This window comes from Taudactylus pleione, unplaced genomic scaffold (assembly GCF_031769625.1).
Source record: "Taudactylus pleione unplaced genomic scaffold, aTauple2 ptg000646l, whole genome shotgun sequence".
Taxonomy (NCBI): domain Eukaryota; kingdom Metazoa; phylum Chordata; class Amphibia; order Anura; family Myobatrachidae; genus Taudactylus; species Taudactylus pleione.
The window spans coordinates 498,555-521,028 of NW_028285048.1; the positions used below are offsets into that span (position 1 = coordinate 498,555).

Here is a 22,474-nt window from a genome sequence, read left to right on the forward strand (position 1 = left end):
CTGTGTGTGTGTGTGTCTGCCTGTCTGCGTGTGTGTGTCTGCCTGTGTGCGTATGTGGTGTGTGTGTGTCTGCCTGTGTGCGTGTGTGTGTGTCTGCCTGTCTGCGTGTGTGTGTGTCTGCCTGTCTGCGTGTGTGTGTCTGCCTGTCTGCGTGTGTGTGTGTCTGCCTGTCTGCGTGTGTGTGTGTGCCTGTCTGCGTGTGTGTGTGTGCCTGTCTGCGTGTGTGTGTGCCTGTCTGCGTGTGTGTGTGCCTGTCTGCGTGTGTGTGTGCCTGACTGTGTGCGTGTGTGTGCCTGACTGTGTGTGTGTGTGCCTGTCTGCGTGTGTGTGTGTCTGTCTGCGTGCGTGTGTGTGTCTGCCTGTGTGCATATGTAGTGTGTGTGTGTCTGCCTGTGTGTGTGTGTGTTTGACTGTGTGTGTGTGTGCGTATGTGGTGTGTCTGTCTGCCTGTGTGTCTGTCTGCCTGTGTGCGTGTGTGTATGTCTGTCTGCCTGTGTGTGTGTGTGTGTGTCTGTCTGCCTGTGTGCGTGTGTGTATGTCTGTCTGCCTGTGTGTGTGTGTGTGTGTCTGTCTGCCTGTGTGCGTGTGTGTGTGTCTGTCTGCCTGTGTGCGTGTCTGTCTGCCTGTGTGCGTGTGTGTGTGTCTGTCTGCCTGTGTGCGTGTCTGTCTGCCTGTGTGCGTGTGTGTGTGTCTGTCTGCCTGTGTGCGTGTGTCTGTCTGCCTGTGTGCGTGTGTGTGTGTCTGTCTGCCTGTGTGTCTGTCTGCCTGTGTGCGTGTGTGTATGTCTGTCTGCCTGTGTGTGTGTGTGTGTGTGTCTGTCTGCCTGTGTGCGTGTGTCTGTCTGCCTGTGTGCGTGTGTGTGAGTCTGTCTGCCTGTGTGTCTGTCTGTCTGCCTGTTTGTGTGTGTGTCTGTCTGTCTGCCTGTGTGCGTGTGTGTGTGTCTGTCTGCCTGTGTGCGTGTGTGTGTGTGTCTGTCTGCCTGTGTGCGTGTGTCTGTCTGCCTGTGTGCGTGTGTGCGTGTCTGTCTGCCTGTGTGTGTGTCTGCCTGTGTGTGTGTCTGCCTGTGTGCGTGTGTGTGTGTCTGCCTGTGTGCGTGTGTGTGTGTCTGTCTGTCTGTGTGCGTGTGTATGTGTCTGTCTGCCTGTGTGTCTGTCTGCCTGTGTGTCTGTCTGCCTGTGTGCGTGTGTGTATGTCTGTCTGCCTGTGTGTGTGTGTGTGTGTCTGTCTGCCTGTGTGCGTGTGTCTGTCTGCCTGTGTGCGTGTGTGTGTGTCTGTCTGCCTGTGTGTCTGTCTGTCTGCCTGTTTGTGTGTGTGTCTGTCTGTCTGCCTGTGTGCGTGTGTGTGTGTCTGTCTGCCTGTGTGCGTGTGTGTGTGTCTGTCTGCCTGTGTGTGTGTCTGTCTGCCTGTGTGCGTGTGTCTGTCTGCCTGTGTGCGTGTGTGCGTGTCTGTCTGCCTGTGTGTGTGTCTGCCTGTGTGTGTGTCTGCCTGTGTGCGTGTGTGTGTGTCTGCCTGTGTGCGTGTGTGTGTGTCTGTCTGTCTGTGTGCGTGTGTATGTGTCTGTCTGCCTGTGTGCGTGTGTATGTGTCTGTCTGCCTGTGTGCATGTGTGTCTGTCTGCCTGTGTGCATGTGTGTCTGTCTGCCTGTGTGCATGTGTGTCTGTCTGCCTGTGTGCATGTGTGTCTGTCTGCCTGTGTGCATGTGTGTCTGTCTGCCTGTGTGCATGTGTGTCTGTCTGCCTGTGTGTGTGTGTCTGTCTGCCTGTGTGTGTGTGTGTGTGTCTGCCTGTGTGCGTATGTGGTGTGTCTGCATGTGAAATGCTACGTTACAGTGTTACAGTAGCAGAAGCTGCTTGTGCGTCATACTGGCATCGCTTTGTGAATAAGACGCTTTTGAATGTAAAAAGTCAGACAAAATGATGCTCAGTGCTGCCGAGTTGCGCGGCTCTCATGCATTATGTTCAATGCGACATGTAGCGCACAGAGGGCCTGATTCAGACCCGCCTGTGAGCGCTGAGCGCTCGCAAGCGGGTCGATGTTGCCCAAGTGCGCATGCGCACGATGGAGGCGGCTCAGTCGTGCGCATGCGCGAGACTGGAATAACGACGGCCAAGCCGTCGTTATGGGTCTCGCACCAAAGGGGGCGTGCTGTCGATGGTGATTTGGTCACCCACAGCTATGCGAGCGGCCGGGAGGCCGCTCCAATAAGTAGGGGGGACAGCCCAGATTCAGAGCGAGCGCTCCGTTAGAGCATCCGGCTCTGAATCAGGGCCAGAGGTAAGATGTATGTGGACACATCTCTATATAATAAGAAGAGTTATGGTAACTTACCTTGGTAAAGTCCATAGGGTCCACAGGGAGACATTGGGGTGTAGGTGGGACCTGAAGGACCGGACACCAACAGCAAAGCTTTTCAATCCCAGGATGCTCCGCCCCTTCCCCCTATACCCCGCCAACAGCCTGAGGGCACTTCAGTTTTGTTACAAAGCCCAAGGCAGGAGCAGGACAGGAGAGAAGGAAGACTGGTACACTGAGGAATTACACTGTCACACAGAGAATGAAACAAGTGACCAAGAGAAGAAACCCATTGAAGCCAGGAGCGTCAGGGCGAGTGCCCTGTGGACCCTATGGACTTCGAAGACAGAGAGTTAACAAGGTACGTTTTACCATAACTCTCCTTTTCTTCTTCAGGGTCCATAGGGCTCCACAGGGAGACTTTGGGGATGTCCCAAAGCATTTGTTCAAGGGCGGGAATGCTCTTGAGCTGATAGATGCTTTTTACGGGCGTTGGGTTTTTCTGAGTGGGAAATGTATCAAAGACATAAAACCTAAGCCGTGCAGCCCACGAGGGACCAACAGAGCGAGTAGAATGAGCAAATACTGTAGCGGGCACAGGAAGGCTAGTCTGCGTGTAAGCCTGTGAGATAGTCATGCGAATCCATCTGGCCAGAGTCTGTTTGTTAGCTGGCCATCCCTTCTTATGGAATCCATAAAAGGACAAAGAGGGAGCCTGATTTCCTGACTGACGTAGTATGGTCCACGTAGATCTTCAGAGCACAGACCACATCCAAAGAGGCCTCACTAGCCGAGAGGTCTGGTGAATTAAAGGCCAGAACCACCATTTCCTCATTCAGGTGGAAGCTAGAAACCAGCTTGGGAAGGAAGCTTGGGCGTGTTCGAAGAACAGCCCTGTCCTGATGAAATATTAAAGAGGGGGAGCAGCATGAAAGCACCCCCAAATCCGATACCCTACAGGCAGATGCTATAGCAGTGGCTCCCAAACTGTGTGCCGTGGCACCCTGGGGTGCCTTGGGACACTTGCAGGGGTGCTTCAGGGTGGTGATCCAGCACCAAATCAAATTCTTTATGGTCAATGTAATGTAAATATGTGGCAAATAGAAGCACAAACCTGTCCCCACCACATAACAGACTAAGTATGACAGGTAAGCACAATTTACTTCACTATATTTTTTCTGAATTTCTCTATACAAAATTTATGGCTTAGGGGTGCCGTGAAAACATTGTTGAAACACTAGGGGCACTGTGATTCAAAAAAGTTTGGGAAACTCTGTGCTATAGCCAGGAGAAACAGAGTCTTCGCAGTGAGCCATTTGACATCCACTGATTCCAGGGGTTCGAATGGAGGTTCCTGAAGTGCTTGGAGCACCACTGACATATCCCATGGAGCCACATGAGGGACAAAGGGAGGTTGTATGTGTAAAACACCTTTGAGAGAACATCCGGTATAGGAGCAATTCTGCATTGAAATCAGATAGACAAAGCAGAGACCTGCACTTTCAGAGATGCTTGGCGGAGGCCTAGATCCAGTCCAGCCTGAAGAAAAGCAAGGATTCGAGAAATTTTAAAGACTTGAGAGTCAGTTTGTTAGAGCACACCATTGGAAATATGTATACGTGCTCTGCGCATGGTCTGGACCACAGAGCTGGAGAAACCCTTAGCCGTTAGGAGGGATGTTTCAAGAGCCAAGCCGTTAAAGACAGGTGGGCTAGGTCCAGATGTAGACATCAGGTCTATTCGTAGAGGAAATTCAAGAGGAACATCAATGGAGAGCCTTTGAAGATCAGAGTACCAATGACGTCTGGGCCAGGCCAGAGCTAATAACAGGACTGTGCTTCCCTTCTGTCTGAACTTTCAAAGCACTAGAGGAAGCAGTGATAATGGAGGGAAGAGATATGCCATATGGAAGTTCCATTTCACCGACAATGCGTCTAGATGGTCGCGTTGGGGTCCTTTGGTCTGGCTCCATAAATCGGAAGTTTGTTGTGTCTGGAGGCCATGAGATACACTTCCGGAAGACCCCATTTGTCCATTAGAAGCTGAAAGACTTCTGGATGTAGAGACCATTCTCCTGCATGCACGTAGTGACGGCTGAGGAAATCTGCTTCCCAATTGAGAATCCCTGGGATGAACACTGCGGAGATGGCTGGGAGATTGTGTTCGGCCCATGTGAGAATGTGGGACGCTTCTATCATTGCTGACTGACTTGGAATGCCCCCTTGGTGACTGAGGTAGGCCACTGCTGTGGCATTGTCGGACTGTACTTGTTACTGGTCTATTTTCTAGAATATTCTGAGCCAGAGTGAGAGCTCTGTAGATGGCTCAAAGTTCCAGGATGTTGAATGGCCACACTGACTCGACTGGGGACCATCGGCAATGGAAGGAGCGCTGGCCGGTTACTGCACCCCACCCTCAGAGGCTTCCGTCCATGGTGAGGAGAGCCCAAAAGGGACAACCCTGGTTCAAATGGGAAGTCAGTAGCCACCAGGCTAGGGACAGGAAAACCTCCACATCTGGGATCTGAGCAGATTGGGTAGCCCGTTCCACCTGGGAGGATCAGGTGTTGTAGGGGCCTGGAGTGAAAGTGGGTGAACTCCACCAAGGTGGATACCATTGATCCCAAGGCATGCATTGCAGAGTGAATTGACACTCGGCGATTGTGGAGCAGTCTGCCTAGTCTGTGCTGTGTTGCTGAAATCTTTTCTGCTGTTAGGAAGATTCTCTGAACTTGAGAGTCCAGGAGGGCTCCCAAATGTACCATCCTTTGAGAGGTTGTTAAGGAAGACTTTTTCCAGTTGATCAGCCAACCGTGCATTTGTAGAAAGGCAATGGTTACCTGCAGGTGGCGGTGAAGAGTCTCTGGGGAGCTGGCCAACAGCAAGAGCTCGTACAAGTATGGGAGCAGTCTGATCCCTTGACGATGAAGAGAGGCCGCCATAACTGCCATGATCTGGGGGGCCGTTGAAAGGCCGAACGGCAGAGCCTGAAATTGTTAATGTTGCTATAGTATAGCAAACCGGAGATGTTGTTGATGAGAAGGCGCTATAGGTACATGTAGGTAAGCACCCTGAATGTCTAGAGATACCCCAGGGTCCATAGCTAGGATAATGGAATGGAGGATATCCATACGTAATCTGAGCACCCTGATAAACTTGTTCAGAGATTTGAGGATAAGCCGATGAGACCCGCTGGGCTTCTGAACTAAGAAAAGGGTAGAATAATAGCCATTGCGAGGAAGGACCCAAAATATTACTCCTGAATTCAGCAAGGACTGAATGGCTTTTTGGAGCAGCAGGGCCTTGGTTGGGTCCGATGGGGTCCTGTGCAAAAGAACTGCTGGAGAGGTCACCTCAGGAATGAGAAGGCGTATCCGTGGGAGACCACTTCCCTTATCCAGGCATCTGACGTGGTTGATGCCACACCTGGGCGAACTGAAGAAGCCAGCCACGCACCCTGAGAGCCCCCAGGGAGAGACCGGTCCAGTCAGGCTGCAGGTTTGTCCCAAGATTTGGCAGGTGGACGTCTAGTAGCCCAGGCTTGTTTGGCCCTAGGCTTGGAGACCTTGGCTGATGCCTGCTGCCGTGGAAAGGACTGAACTTTAGCTTTTCCTTGAGGGCGAAAGGACGATGTCTGCGGCTTTGTATTATATGCAGAGGGTAGGAAAGCAGTCTTGGAAGTTGCCAAAGTAGTCACAATTTTATCTAGTTCTGGATCAAATAGGATATCTCCTGCATAAGGCAGAGACTCCAGAGCCTGTTTTGAGTTTGAATCGGCTTTCCAGGAATGGAGCCAAACAATATGGCGGGCAACTACCGAAGTGGCAGATATCCTGGAGGCCAGGAGAGCTGTATCCATAGCTGCTTCACCTAAGTAGGAGGCTGCATCTCTCATGTGAGATATGTAGGACAGCAGTTCCCTTGAAGCATCAGGGGAAAAAGTCTCTTCTAGGGCCTCTGCCCAATGCTCAATGGCTTTTGCCACCCAGGCCGTAGCCCTAGCAGGACGAGTAATAGCTCCTGTAAGAGAGTATATGGATTTGTGACAAGCTTCTATACGTCTGTCTGTAGTCTCCATCAAGGAGGTGGCAGTATGGATAGGTATGGTGGCATTTTTAACCAGACGTGTTACATGAGCATCCACTGCTGGGGGAACTTCCCATTTAGTACAATCAGTAGCTGGAAGAGGGTAAAAGGAACTGAACCATTTTGGACTTTGAAACCTTTTACCGGGCATTTTCCAAGCGTCACTCATGTGATCAGATAGCTGGTCAGAGTGAGGAGACTCTGGTAAAACTACCTTTTGTCGCTTAAAAAGTGCGTGTTTTTTATTAGGAGCGGGTTCATCACCTTCTATTTGTAGAATAGTTTTAACAGCTCTCACAAGAGCAGCTATATATTTAGTTTAGAGGGGGGCTCCTCTTCTGAGACTGAGTCAGAGTGAGAGAGGTCTGCGTCTTCTGCCTCCCCAGATGATATATCAGAATCAGATAACGGAGTGGACTGGGAAGATAACAGCACGTTTAGTAGGTAACGGTTTTTCCTTTTGAAGCATTTGCTGGAAAACCGTACAGGTATTAGCAAAACTCTGTACTAAGGTAAACAGCAAGTCTACCCATGGGGGAGGCAAAGGATCTGCAGGGAGCACCTGCTGTGACCATCCCACAATGGGAGCTACCACAGGGACTGCTATGTGACCCGCAAGTTTTGCCACCATCTGTGAAAAAGCCGCCCAGGGTGGGTCCGAGAGCAGTGGCGGCTCCACGGGTGGGGCTGCAGCACAGTTCAAAATTCAATAGAGGAGTCACACCAACTGCCACTCCAATCACTGCCAAACATCTCTGGCCGGGACTCACTGGCAGTTGGTGTGACTCCCCTTTTTGAATTTTGAATTGTACTGCATCCCCACCTCTGGAGCCGCCACTGGTCCTGCGGGAGAAACACCGGGACTGAGGGGCCTGCGGCTGTGTAACAATTAGTGCAAAGACCATCCTGAGGGGTCTATTTACTAAGCAGTGTTAGGAGACAGAGGGCCTGATTCAGACCCGGACGCTATTTGCGGACGGTCGTTCCAAAAAAGGGGATGGCTATTTAAATTGAGCGCTCGCTCTTTGCGGTTTGCTGACACTTCTATGTCTGAGCGAGCGAGCGAACAAAAAATGCACTCGCTATTTTGTAAAGACGCCCCTTTGCCGTTCGCAACACACTTCATCTCCGGTATTTATTAGATTAATCGGGTACATCGAAATACATCAGAACTGCTCGCAGTGCTTGTGGTAGGTTTTTCTTATCGCTATCACTGCGAGCAGTTCAGGCTAAGAGACAACCAAGTGACGTGGTCGATGACGCGCCTTTACTAATTATGCACTCCCATTAAACGCTCTTTTGATCTCCACTCCCCATTTTCAAGCACCTTCCCCTGTTACCACCCACAAACGGTACATTCTGTCACTCAAATTAGCAGCCCCTCGCTGTTTTGCGAGCGCACGATTTCCGACCGCAATGACTGGTTTGCGCATGCGCATTACGACCCATACGCATGTGCAGTTGTGCGAACATCGCTCAGAGCGAACGAGCGGCCACTTACGAGCGGCTCTGAATCAGGCCCAGAGTGAAAAGTGATAAGAAAGTGATAAGGTACCAGCCACTCAGCTCCCAACTGTAATTTTTCAAACACAGTTGGGAGCTGATTGGCTGGCACCTTATCACTTTCTTATCACTTTTCAGTCTGTTGCCTAACACTACTTAGTAACTAGACCCCACAATGAGGTGCTCTGGGGCTAAATCCACTGAGCAAGACCTAGAAGACACCAGAGTAGGAGCAGTAGCCTCAGGCTGCTTGTTATGCTTCCCTCTGCCAGACAGCCACAAGAATAATACAATACACAGTATGATTCAGTGCAATGAACACCCTGCAGTATGTGCATATGGCACAGTGTAGTGTGCAACCGCGCTATATAGTATGTGGATAGCCCTCACAATTATATAGGAGATGTGAGGTACAATGAACCCCCAATACCTTAGTATGTCAGGGTATAGTAGAAGAAAGGGAAAGGTATAAGCTGGCTGTATAGAAAGTAGAGATCAGCACTAGCACAAGTCACATAGAAATGCAGAAAAGAACATTACATGTCTGCAATGGGCACTATTATCAACTACACAGAGCGCAGTGGCTGGTAGGATATAGCGCTGTATAACCTGGCCCGTGGGAGAGGTATACAGGGAGACGGGACCCATCACTCCCTGCCCCAGTGCTGCTTACACGCTATATTCCCCATCACATGGTCACACACATACACACTAGCGGTCACATCACTCCCTGCCCCAGTGCTTACACTCTATATTCCCCATCACATGGTCACACACATACACACTAGGGATCACATCACTCCCTGCCCCAGTGCTTACACTCTATATTCCCCATCACATGGTCACACACATACACACTAGGGATCACATCACTCCCTGCCCCAGTGCTTACACTGTATATTCCCCATCACATGGTCACACACATACACACTAGGGGTCACATCACTCCCTGCCCCGGTGCTTACACTCTATATTCCCCATCACTTGCTCACACACATACACACTAGGGGTCACATCACTCCCTGCCCCAGTGCTTACACTCTATATTCCCCATCACAGGGTCACACACATACACACTAGGGATCACATCACTCCCTGCCCCGGTGCTTACACTCTATATTCCCCATCACTTGCTCACACACATACACACTAGGGATCACATCACTCCCTGCCCCAGTGCTTACACTCTATATTCTCCATCACATGGTCACACACATACACACTAGGGGATCACATCACTCCCTGCCCCAGTGCTGCTTACACGCTATATTCCCCATCACAGGGTCACACACATACACACTAGGGGATCACATCACTCCCTGCCCCAGTGCTGCTTACACTCTATATTCCCCATCACATGGTCACACACATGCACACTAGGGATCACATCACTCCCTGCCCCAGTGCTGCTTACACTCTATATTCCCCATCACATGGTCACACACATACATACTAGGGGTCACATCACTCCCTGCCCCAGTGCTTACACTCTATATTCCCCATCACAGGGTCACACACATACACACTAGGGGTCACATCACTCCCTGCCCAGTGCTTACACTCTATATTCCCCATCACATGGTCACACACATACACACTAGGGGTCACATCACTCCCTGCCCCAGTGCTTACACTCTATATTCCCCATCACATGGTCACACACATATACACTAGGGATCACATCACTCCCTGCCCCATTGCTTACACTCTATATTCCCCATCACATGGTCACACACACACACACTTGTACAGTACAGTGGCACCCTATCGTGCGCAGTACAGTGGCACCCTATCGTGCGCAGTACAGTGTCACCCTATCGTGCACAGTACAGTGTCACCCTATCGTGCACAGTACAGTGGCACCCTATCGTGCACAGTACAGTGGCACCCTATCATGCACAGTACAGTGGCACCCTATCGTGCACAGTACAGTGGCACCCTATTGTGCACAGTACAGTGGCACCCTATCGTGCACAGTAGTGTCACCCTATCGTGCACAGTACAGTGTCACCCTATCGTGCACAGTACAGTGACACCCTATCGTGCACAGTACAGTGGCACCAAACCATGCACAGTACAGTGGCACCCTATCGTGCACAGTACAGTGGCACCCTATCGTGCACAGTACAGTGGCACCGAGTGTGGTGGGATTGTGGTGGAGGTGCCATGGGCGAGTAGTCAGACTTTCACACTTGGTTGTGGCGAGCGGACGCAGATGGGGCGCCTGTTTATAACAGATCTTTTGCACCCAGTCCTGAGCAAGGGGTGGTGGAAAGTCGAGATATCAATGATGTCTGTGAAATGATGAAGTGCTGCGGACGGAAAAAAAAAAACTGAGGGCAGCCCATAGACAGACACTCGCCAGACACTCGGACTGACTGACACCCCCATAGAGAGCCGGAAACTGGCACAGACAGACGGACACTCGCCAAGATGGACACCCCCATAGACAGACGGACACACCCATAGACAGATGGACACTCTCACAGACAGGCAGGACACTTGCCGGACACTCGCACAGAGAGACTGACACTCGCACAGACAGGACACTTGCACACATAAGGACACCCCCATAGACAGAAGGACACTCGCACAGACAGACGGACACCCCCATAGACAGACGGACACACTTGCACAGATACACTCGCCAGACACCCCAATAGACAGACTGACACTCGCACAGACAGGTGGACACTCGCCAGACACTTGCACAGACAGACGGACACCCCCATAGACAGACGGACACACTTGCACAGATACACTCGCCAGACACCCCAATAGACAGACTGACACTCGCACAGACAGGTGGACACTTGCCAGACACTTGCACAGACAGACAGGCACCCCCATTGACAGGCAGACACTCGCACGACACCCCCATAGACAGACGGACACTCGCACAGACAGACGGACCCCTCGCACAGACAGACACTCGCACAGACAGACGGACACCAGCATAAGCTAGTAAGATGTTCCCTCGGCCGGAAGGAATAGCACCAGTGGATGTGTCTGTAGCAGGCCCTGTTTGGTGTGTGACCCTGATGTGCTAGTTATGGGAATATCTGTGTGTATATTTTTATATATATATATATATATATATATTATACATACACATACATACAGTGCCTTGCTAAGGTATTCACTCCCATTTGCATTTTTCATGGACTGTGTGACGGTATGCATCATTTCATTCACAGAACATGCCTACACCAGTGAAGTTGTGTTTTTTTTAATATTGGGATTCAAACAACATTTAGGACAACATAACAGAAAACTTCAGTGTGCATAACTATTCACACCCCTAAAGTCAGTACTTTGTCGAGCCACCTTTTGCGGCAATTACAGCTGCAAGTCACTTTGGATAAGTCTCTATGAGCTTGCCACATGTTGCCCCTGGGATTTTTGCCCATTCCTCAAGGCAAAACTGCTCCAGCTCCTTCATGTTGGATGGTTTCCGCTTGTGAACAGCAATCTTCAAGTCTGACCACAGATTCTGGGCTTTGACTAGGCCATTCCAACACATTAAATGTTTCCCCTTACACCACTGGAGTGTTGCTTTAGTAGTATGCTTCAGGTCATTGTCCTGCTGGAAGGGGATCCTCCGTCCCAGTCTCAAATCACAGGCAGACTGACACAGGTATTGCTCTAGAATATCCCTGTATTTAGCACCATCCATCTTTCCCTCATCTCAAATCAGTTTCCCCGTCCCTGCTGCTGAAAAACATCCCCATAGCATGATGCTGCCACCACCATGTCTCACTGTGGGGATGGTGGTCTTGGGGTGATGGGATGTGTTGGGTTTGCGCCAGACATAGCGTTTTCCTTGGTGGCCGAAAAGTAAAATATTAGTCTCATTTGACCAGAGCACCTTCCTCCATACATTTGGGGAGTCGCCCACATGCCTTTTGGCAAACTCAAAATCGTGTCTTCTTATTTTTATCAGTAAGAAATGGCTTTTTTCTGGCCACTCATCCATAATGCCCAGCTCTATGGAGTGTACGGCTTATTGTGGTCACAGGCACAGATACACCAGTCTCTGCTGTGGAACTCTGCAGCTCCTTCAGGGTTACCTTTGGTCTCTGTGCTGCCTCTCTGATTAATGCCCTCCTTGCCCGGTCTGTGAGATTTGATGGGCGGCCTTCTCTTGGCAGGTTTGTTGTGGTACCATGTTCTTTCCATTTGATGATGATGGATTTGATGGTGCTCTGGGGGATAATCAAAGATTTGGCTATTTTTTTTTCTAACCCAACCCAGAATTGTACTTCTCACCAACTTTGTCCCTGACGTGTTTGGAGAGCTCCTTGGTCCTCATGGTGTGAGGCCTCTTGCTTAGTGGTGTTGCAGCCTCTGGGGCCTCTCAGCAAAGGTGCGTCTATACTGACAGATCATGTGACACTTAGATGTCACACAGGGGGGCTTCATTTCACTAATCATGTGACTTCTGAAGGTAATTGGTTGCACCAGAACTTTTGAGGGGCTTCATAGCAAATGGGGTGATTACATATGCACATGCCAATTTCAGAATTTTATTTATAAAGATTATTTTTTATATATATTTTTCTCATTTCAATTCACCAAATTAGACTATTTTGTGCAGATCCATAAAATTCAGATTGAAAAAATAAATAAATTACAGGTTGTTATGTAGCAAAAAAGGTAAAAAGCCCAGGGGGGTGAATACTATTGCAAGGCACTGTATATATAATAGATATATATATATATTTCTCTATCATGGTTGGAATCCATGAGGCTGACAGCGCTGTGACTACACCTAGCTGCATTACAAGGAGACGTAGCTGTAATACACAGGCTGCTGTCAGCCGTCATGTCTCTGTGACACTCTTATTCGCAAACCGTCAGGACGCCAAACACTCGCTGCAAACCGGACTGTGCGGTCACTGTACAATGATTGCACATAATCCCGGTTCTGTAACGTGCCCTGCAGACCTCCCTCCGGTCCCCGTCATGTGCATCGCGCAGGTGTACAGTGTCCAGATACACAGGTCAGCAGCTCGGATTTACTCCGTCATGTTCTGATCTCAAAAACAGCATCTTATTGCCTATCCGGCTGTCGCGTCTTTTGGATAACAAAAAAAAGATAAAGCCGAAGCGGCGCTAATTTGGCGAAACTAGCTCATCTGTAACTTTACATACTATTACCATACGAAGCCCAGAGAACAGCGATAGCAGAGAGGCTTGCATCTTACGTGCACTGTGCTGCTGGTGTGTACTGGGAGAGAGGGGACAATAACCACTGGGCACATAATAGCCTGTGGAATTGCCGCTTGCTGCTGGTGTGTACTGGGAGAGAGGGGACAATAACCACTGGGCACATAATAGCCTGTGGAATTGCCGCCTGCTGCTGGTGTGTACTGGGAGAGAGGGGACAATAACCACTGGGCACATAATAGCCTGTGGAATTGCCGCCTGCTGCTGGTGTGTACTGGGAGAGAGGGGACAATAACCACTGGGCACATAATAGCCTGTGGAATTGCCGCCTGCTGCTGGTGTGTACTGGGAGAGAGGGGACAATAACCACTGGGCACATAATAGCCTGTGGAATTGCTGCCTGCTGCTGCTGTAGGTGCTGGGAGAGAGGTCACAATAGTCCCAGCCAGGGAGTGACGGCCTGGAATACAGACAGCAGGAATCCCAGCCGGCCAATGCTCAGCCAGATGCCTTCCCTGGGAGCTGCCGGGAGGACCCAATCCTGGCTCAGCTGTTATTGTGTGACAGTGCAGTGCCCAGGAAGTGAGCTGCAGAGCCTGCCACACAAGTCACCTTAGCTGGGCTGCTCTGCCGGTGACAGGTGACGGATTGCAGCGCCATGCTCCAGGAGAGAGGCCAGGGAGGGCCTGTGCCTCCTGCTCTCAGGCTGAGGCATCTGATCAGGGCCTGACGTGCTGTCACTGCAGCCTCTTTGTGCTTCCATAGCAGTGGCAGGATGCTGACAATGCTGCAGAGCCCTGAGCGCAGGAAGCCCTGACTGGTCCAGTGCTGCTGGGCGAGCGATGCTGCCTCCTCCGTCCTCTTCCACGCACAGGGGTGAGAGCTGGGGAAACGCAGGGTTAATGAGGGTAAAGTTCACCTGGTCTCCTGAGGACAGCGTGAAATACAGCCATGTTGGAAGAGGTGGTGCAGAAGTGGCATCCCACCCATGTGCAAGTCACAGTGTTACAGGCTCGGGACCTCCACCCGAAGGGTAAACATGGCACAAATGACACCTACACCATCATCCAGCTGGGCAAGGAGAAATACTCCACCTCGGTGGTGGAGAAAAGCCTCAGCCCGGTGTGGAAGGAGGAAGCTTCCTTTGAGCTCCCGGGCCTACTACTCCAGGACAGCGCCGAGCAGTACCAGCTGCAGCTGACCGTCATGCACCGCTCCCTGGTGGGGCTGGACAAGTTCCTGGGCCAGGTCTCCATCAATCTCAACAGTATATATGACAACAAGGAGAGACGCAAAACCAAGTAAGTCATGTTATTCCTGTACGCGTGACCTCATCCTGTACGCATGCCATCATTGTGTGACATCATCCTCTGTGCGTGACATCATTCTGTGTGACATCATCCTGTACGTGTGACGTCATTCTGCGTGACAGCGTACTGTATGTGTGACATCATCCTGCATGACGGCGTGCTGCATGTGTGACATCATCCTGCAAGATGGCGTGCTGTATGTGTGACATCATCCTGCGTTACGCGTTGTTCTGTTACATATTATGTAGTTACGTGTTGTCATGCATTCCGTGTTACATATTATGTAGTTACGCATTGTCATGCATTCAGTGTTACATATTATGTTGTTACGTGTTGTGTTCTGTTACATATTATGTTACGCGGTGTCATGCGTTCTGTTACATATGTAGTTACGTGTTGTCATGTATTCTGTTACATATTATATTGTTACGTGTTTATGTTGTTACGTGTTGTACACAGATCTCATTGTTAATATAGAAGAAGTATCCACCCAACCAGCACAACCAGTATGTCCAGTATAAGGAATGTCTCTCAGCCTGTGCTATCTGCATGACCTGCATTCCTGGCCTATCCCGCTGCTCTTATTGTATGATGGGGGTAATAATGCGATTCACTGGCCAGGGACTCCTGCTCTACATACATACAATACATACCTACACTACAGGCTCTCCTGCTCTGCATACAGACATACATACATACATACACTACAGGCTCTGCATACATATATACATACATACATACATACATACACTACAGACTCTCCTGCTCTGCATATATACATACAATACATACCTACACTACAGGCTCTCCTGCTCTGCAAACATACACTACAAGCTCTGCATAAATACATACATACATAGTGTTCCCTCTATCTCCGGCGGGAGGCAGGGCGCCGGAGCTAGAGAGGGCATGCCCGTGCGTGCGCCCCCAAGCCCTGCAGACAGGGAGAATAGACGCCGGGTGCATGCGCCCAGCGTCTATTCTCCGGCGGTGACCGGGTCACCGCATGTTTCTCCACCCGCGGGACACTGCGTCCCGCGGGTGAGAACGGCTCCCGCAGGCTGTGAGGGCAGGGCGCTTTTTGCCCTCCAGAAGGAGGGCAGGGCGCCGCGCCCCGCTAAAACAGCCTAGCGGGAACGCTACATACACTACAGGCTCTCCTACTCTGCATACATACATACATACACTACAAGCTCTGAAAACATACATACATACATACATACACTACAGGCTCTCATACTCTACATACATACATACATACATACATACATACATACACTACAGGCTCTCCTACTCTGCATACATACATACATACATACATACATACATACACTACAGGCTCTGAATACATACATACACTACATACATACATACATACATACACTACAGGCTCTCCTACTCTGCATGCATACATACATACATACATACACTACAGGCTCTGAATACATACATACACTACCGGCTCTCATACTCTACATACATACATACATACATACACTACAAGCTCTGCATACATACATACATACATACAAAAATACATACACTACCGGCTCTGCTGCTTTACATACATACACTACAATAGTGTTCACTCTAGCTCCGGCGGCAGGCAGGATGCCGGAGCTAGAGAGGGCAACTTTGTGCGCGCGGGCGAAAAGGGGGCGTGGCCATAAAAGGGGGCGTGTCTATAAGACGCATCCCCTTTTTCATCATACTTGGGGGTGTGCCCGGCACTTACGGACATGCCGGGCAGCCCCCAAGCGCTGCAAACAGGGAGAATAGATGCCGGGCGCATGCGCCCGGCATCTATTCTCCGGCGATGACCGGGTCACCGCACATTTCTCCACCCGCGGGACACTGCGTCCCGCGGGTGAAGACTGCACCCGCAGCCTGTGAGGGCAGGGTGCTTTTTGTCCTCCAGAAGGAGGGCAGGGTGCCGCACCCTGCTAAAACAGCCTAGCTGGAACGCTACTACAAGCTCTGCAAACATACATACGTACATACACTACAGGCTCTCCTGCTCTGCATACATTCATACACTATAAGCTCTGCATACATACATACACTACAGGCGCTCCTACTCTGCATATATCCATACATACACTACAGGCCCTGCATACATACATACACTACAGGCGCTCCTACTCTGCATATATCCATACATACACTACAGGCCCTGCATACATACATACACTACAAGCTCTGAATACATACATACATACACACACACACACTACCGGCTCTCCTACTCTGCATACATACATACATACACTACAGACTCTACGGCCCTCATTCAGAGCCGTACGCTCTGAGCAGAGCGCACGCTCTGAATGAGGGCCGGGCTCCATTTTCATGGAGCGTCCTCCTGGACGCTCGTATAGCTGTGGGTCACCACCCACAGGCTATACGAGCGTGCTTTGTGATGGCCGCGATGGTCGAGACCATCGCGACCATCGAATTTGCGAGCTGGAGCCTGCGGTTGAGGTTTTCAACCTCAAGCTCCGGAGTGATTTTGGCTCTATCAGAGCCAAAATCACTCCCACTGACATCACTAGTGATGTCAGTGGGCCGGCTTCTGACGGGAGGCGTTCCCGTGGGAACGCCCCCGTCAGGGAGGCACGCCCCTGGCACGCCCACCAAAGGGATCGGACACAACGAGCGAAGGACTTTCCTTCGCTCGTCGCGTCTGGCGCATGCGCACGACGGAGCTCCCTCCGTCGTGCGCATGCTCAGTGCATAACATCGACCCACTTGCGAGCGGACAGCCGCTCGCGAGTGGGTCTGAATCAGGCCCTACATACATACCTACACTACAGGTTCTCCTACTCTGCATACATACATACATACATACATACATACATACATTTTTTAGAATGTAAGCTCTCACGAGCAGGGCCATCTACCCTCTTGTGCTTCTCCTTACTATAGTGTCATTTACTTCTTACCCCCCACCAGGGCACCTAACACTTGGTTACTTTGCTCTGTTGCTTATCTGGGTGATATGGTCACTAATGTAGCAATGTATATTATCCATGTCCTGTATTGTATTGTAAGTCACTTGTATACAATTTGTTTTTGTACTATGTAAGGCGCTGCGGAACACTTGTGGTGCCATATAAATAAATGCTAATAATAATAATAATAATAATAATACATACACTACAGGTTCTCCCGCCATACATACATTGTAACAGATTTTCAAGAAAAACCCGCACCAGGTAAAGTATTAATAAATCTATGAGGGGTGGTATTTTAAGCTAGTCATGCCATTCAATATTATGCCAACATGTGCTTGCTCCAAATTAACAGGTGCTACCCATTGATTCAAAATAAACATATATAGATATTGGAAGAAAAGTAGGAATCAACTACAAACCCTCTTTGAAAATTAAATTATAATAATTTTATACATACACACATACATACATACATACATACATACATACACTACAGGCTCTGCATACATATATACATACATACATACATACACTACAGGCTCTGCATACATATATACATACATACATACATACATACATACATACATACACACACTACAGGCTCTGCATACATATATACATACATACATACATACATACATACATACATACATACACTACAAGCTCTGCATACATATATACATACATACATACATACACTACAGGCTCTGCATACATATATACATACATACATACATACATACATAGCGTTCCCGCTAGGTTGTTTTAGCGGGGCGCGGCGCCCTGCCCTCCTTCTGGAGAGCAAAAAGCGCCCTGCCCTAACAGCCTGCGGGAGCCGTTCTCACCCGCGGGACGCAACGTCCCGCGGGTGGAGAAACATGCGGTGACCCGGTCACCGCCGGAGAATAGACGCCAGGCGCATGCGCCCGGCATCTATTCTCCCTGTCTGCAGGGCTTGGGGGCTGGCCAGCGTGTCCGTAAGTGCCGGGCACGGCCCCAAGAGTGATGACAAGGGGACGCGTCTTATAGACACGCCCCCTTTTCCGATGACCACGCCCCCTTCTCGGCCGCGCGCGGGCATACCCTCTCTAGCTCCGGCGCCCTGCCTGCCGCCGGAGCTAGAGGGAACACACATACATATATACATACACTATCGGCTCTCCTGCTCTACATACATACATACATACATACATACATACATACATACATACATACATACACTACCGGCTCTCCTGCTCTGCATACATACATACACTACAGGCTCTCCTACTCTGTATACATACACTACAGGCTCTCCTACTCTGTATACATACACTACCGGCTCTCCTACTCTGCATACATACACTACCGGCTCTCCTACTCTGCATACATACATACATACACTACCAGCTCTCCTACTCTGCATACATACACTACCGGCTCTCCTACTCTGCATACATACATACATACATACACACACTACAGGCTCTCCTGCTCTGCATACATATATACATACACTACAGGCTCTCCTGCTCTGTATACATACACTACCGGCTCTCCTACTCTGCATACATACATACATACATACATACACTACCGGCTCTCCTGCTCTGCATACATACATACATACATACACTACAGGCTCTCCTGCTCTGCATACATACCTACACTACAGGTTCTCCCGCCATACATACATACATACATACATACACTACAGGCTCTCCTGCTCTGCATACATACATACACTACAAGCTCTGCATACATACATACACTACAGGCTCTCCTGCTCTGCATACATACATACACTACAAGCTCTGCATACATACCTACACTACAGGCTCTCCTGCTCTACATACATACATACATACACTACAGGCTCTCCTGCTCTGCATACATACCTACACTACAGGTTCTCCCGCCATACATGCATACATATATACACTACAGGCTCTCCTGCTCTGCATACATACATACACTACAGGCTCTCCTGCTCTGCATACATACATACATACATACACTACAGGCTCTCCTGCTCTGCATACATACATACATACATACACTACAGGCTCTCCTGCTCTGCATACATACATACATACATACATACATACACTACAGGCTCTCCTGCTCTGCATACATACATACATACATACATACACTACAGGCTCTCCTGCTCTGTATACATACACTACCGGTTCTCCTACTCTGCATACATACATACATACATACACTACCGGCTCTCCTACTCTGCATACATACATACATACATACACTACAGGCTCTCCTGCTCTGCATACATACATACATACATACATACACTACAGGCTCTCCTGCTCTGCATACATACCTACACTACAGGCTCTCCTGCTCTGCATACATACATACATACATACATACCACTACAGGCTCTCCTGCTCTGCATACATACCTACACTACAGGTTCTCCCGCCATACATACATACATACATACACTACAGGCTCTCCTGCTCTGCATACATACATACACTACAAGCTCTGCATACATACATACACTACAGGCTCTCCTGCTCTGCATACATACATACACTACAAGCTCTGCATACATACATACACTACAGGCTCTCCTGCTCTGCATACATACATACATACATACATACCACTACAGGCTCTGCATACATATATACATACATACATACATACATACATACACTACAGACTCTCCTGCTCTGCATACATACCTACACTACAGGTTCTCCCGCCATACATACATACATATATACACTACAGGCTCTCCTGCTCTGCATACATACATACATACATACACTACAAGCTCTGCATACATACATACACTACAGGCTCTCCTGCTCTGCATACATACATACATACACTACAAGCTCTGCATACATACCTACACTACAGGCTCTCCTGCTCTACATACATACATACATACACTACAGGCTCTCCTGCTCTGCATACATATATACATACACTACAGGCTCTCCTGCTCTGCATACATATATACATACACTACAGGCTCTCCTGCTCTGCATACATACATACATACACTACAGGCTCTCCTGCTCTGCATACATACATACATACATACACTACAGGCTCTCCTGCTCTGCATACATACATACATACACTACAGGCTCTCCTGCTCTGCATACATACATACATACACTACAGGCTCTGCATAGATATATACATACACTCCAGGCTCTGCATAGATATATACATACACTACAGGCTCTCCCGCTCTGCATAGATATATACATACACTACAGGCTCTGCATAGATATATACATACAATACAGGCTCTGCATAGATATATACATACACTACAGGCTCTCCCGCTCTGCATAGATATATACATACACTACAGGCTCTGCATAGATATATACATACAATACAGGCTCTCCCGCTCTGCATAGATATATACATACACTACAGGCTCTGCATAGATATATACATACACTACAGGCTCTCCCGCTCTGCATAGATATATACATACACTACAGGCTCTGCATAGATATATACATACAATACAGGCTCTCCAGCACTGCATAGATATATACATACACTACAGGGTCTGCATACATACATACACTACAAGCTCTGCATACATACATACATACACTACAGGCTCTGCATAGATATATACATACACTACAGGCGCTTCCGCTCTGCATAAATATATACATACACTGCAGGCTCTGCATAGATATATACACACACTACAGGCTCTCCCGATCCGCATAGATATATACATACACTGCAGGCTCTGCATAGATATATACACACACTACAGGCTCTCCCAATCCGCATAGATATATACATACACTGCAGGCTCTGCATAGATATATACACACACTACAGGCTCTGCATAGATATATACACACACTACAGGCTCTCCCGCTCTGCATAGATATATACATACACTACAGGCTCTGCATAGATATATACACACACACTACAGGCTCTGCATAGATATATACACACACACTACAGGCTCTGCATAGATATATACACACACTACAGGCTCTGCATAGATATATACACACACTACAGGCTCTGCATAGATATATACACACACTACAGGCTCTGCATAGATATATACATACACTACAGGCTCTGCATAGATATATACATACACTACAGGCTCTCCCGCTCTGCATAGATATATACATACACTACAGGCTCTCCCGATCTGCATAGATATATACATACACTACAGGCTCTGCATAGATATATACTTACACTACAGGCTCTGCATAGATATATACATACACTACAGGCTCTCCCGATCTGCATAGATATATACATACACTACAGGCTCTGCATAGATATATACATACACTACAGGCTCTGCATAGATATATACATACACTACAGGCTCTGCATAGATATATACATATACTACAGGCTCTACATATACACATACACACACACTACAGGCTCTCCTGCTCTACATACACACACTACAGGCTCTACATACATACATACATACATACACACACTACAGGCTCTACATACATACATACATACATACATACCTACCTACATACACTACAGGCTCTGCATAGATATATACACACACACACTACAGGCTCTCCTGCTCTACATACATACACTACAGGCTCTACATACATACATACATACATACACACACTACAGGCTCTACATACATACATACCTACCTACCTACATACACTACAGGCTCTGCATAGATATATACACACACACTACAGGCTCTCCTGCTCTACATGCATACACTACAGGCTATACATACATACATACATACATACACTACAGGCTATAGTCACCGCCCACACTTGGTATCGCACATTAGTTACCGCACACACTGGGCACCACACACACTGGGCACCGCAAGTCTTTTATGAATTCGGATTGTGTGGTAGGATGTGGTGGGTGAAATGAGGGCAGATTACCAGCAGAGAAGGTAATGGGTGCTCCCTGTACTCTGCTTTCTCTGGGGCACTGTAGAATACGGGACAGTGGTATAACTCCGGTTACAGAGCCCCAGATGCCTGCACTGGCATATTCTACCCTACTTAGTAGGTCCTTTCCAAACTAACACCTGTGTTGGTGATCCCTGTAACTACCCACAGACACAACATAAGGGAGGTGCATAGATAATATAGGTAGTAGGAGCAGAGACACACAAGGGAAGACAGGGGGGGGG

At 48.8% G+C, this 22,474-nt stretch overlaps 1 protein-coding gene across 2 annotated transcripts in view; it reads left to right on the forward strand.

Annotated features, from left to right (window-relative positions):
- The first annotated feature begins 13,604 nt into the window (after window positions 1-13,604).
- The window catches only part of RAB11FIP2 (RAB11 family interacting protein 2), a 236,487-nt gene continuing 227,617 nt past the window's right edge, over window positions 13,605-22,474 (forward strand). The window contains exon 1 of one of the 2 annotated variants that reach the window (XM_088455227.1): window positions 13,605-14,350. In XM_088455227.1, the coding sequence (XP_088311353.1) occupies window positions 14,001-14,350 (350 nt within the window). In that variant the 5' untranslated portion in view covers window positions 13,605-14,000. The remainder of the gene's footprint in view (window positions 14,351-22,474) is intronic. The other variant, XM_088455226.1, reaches the window with a different exon arrangement.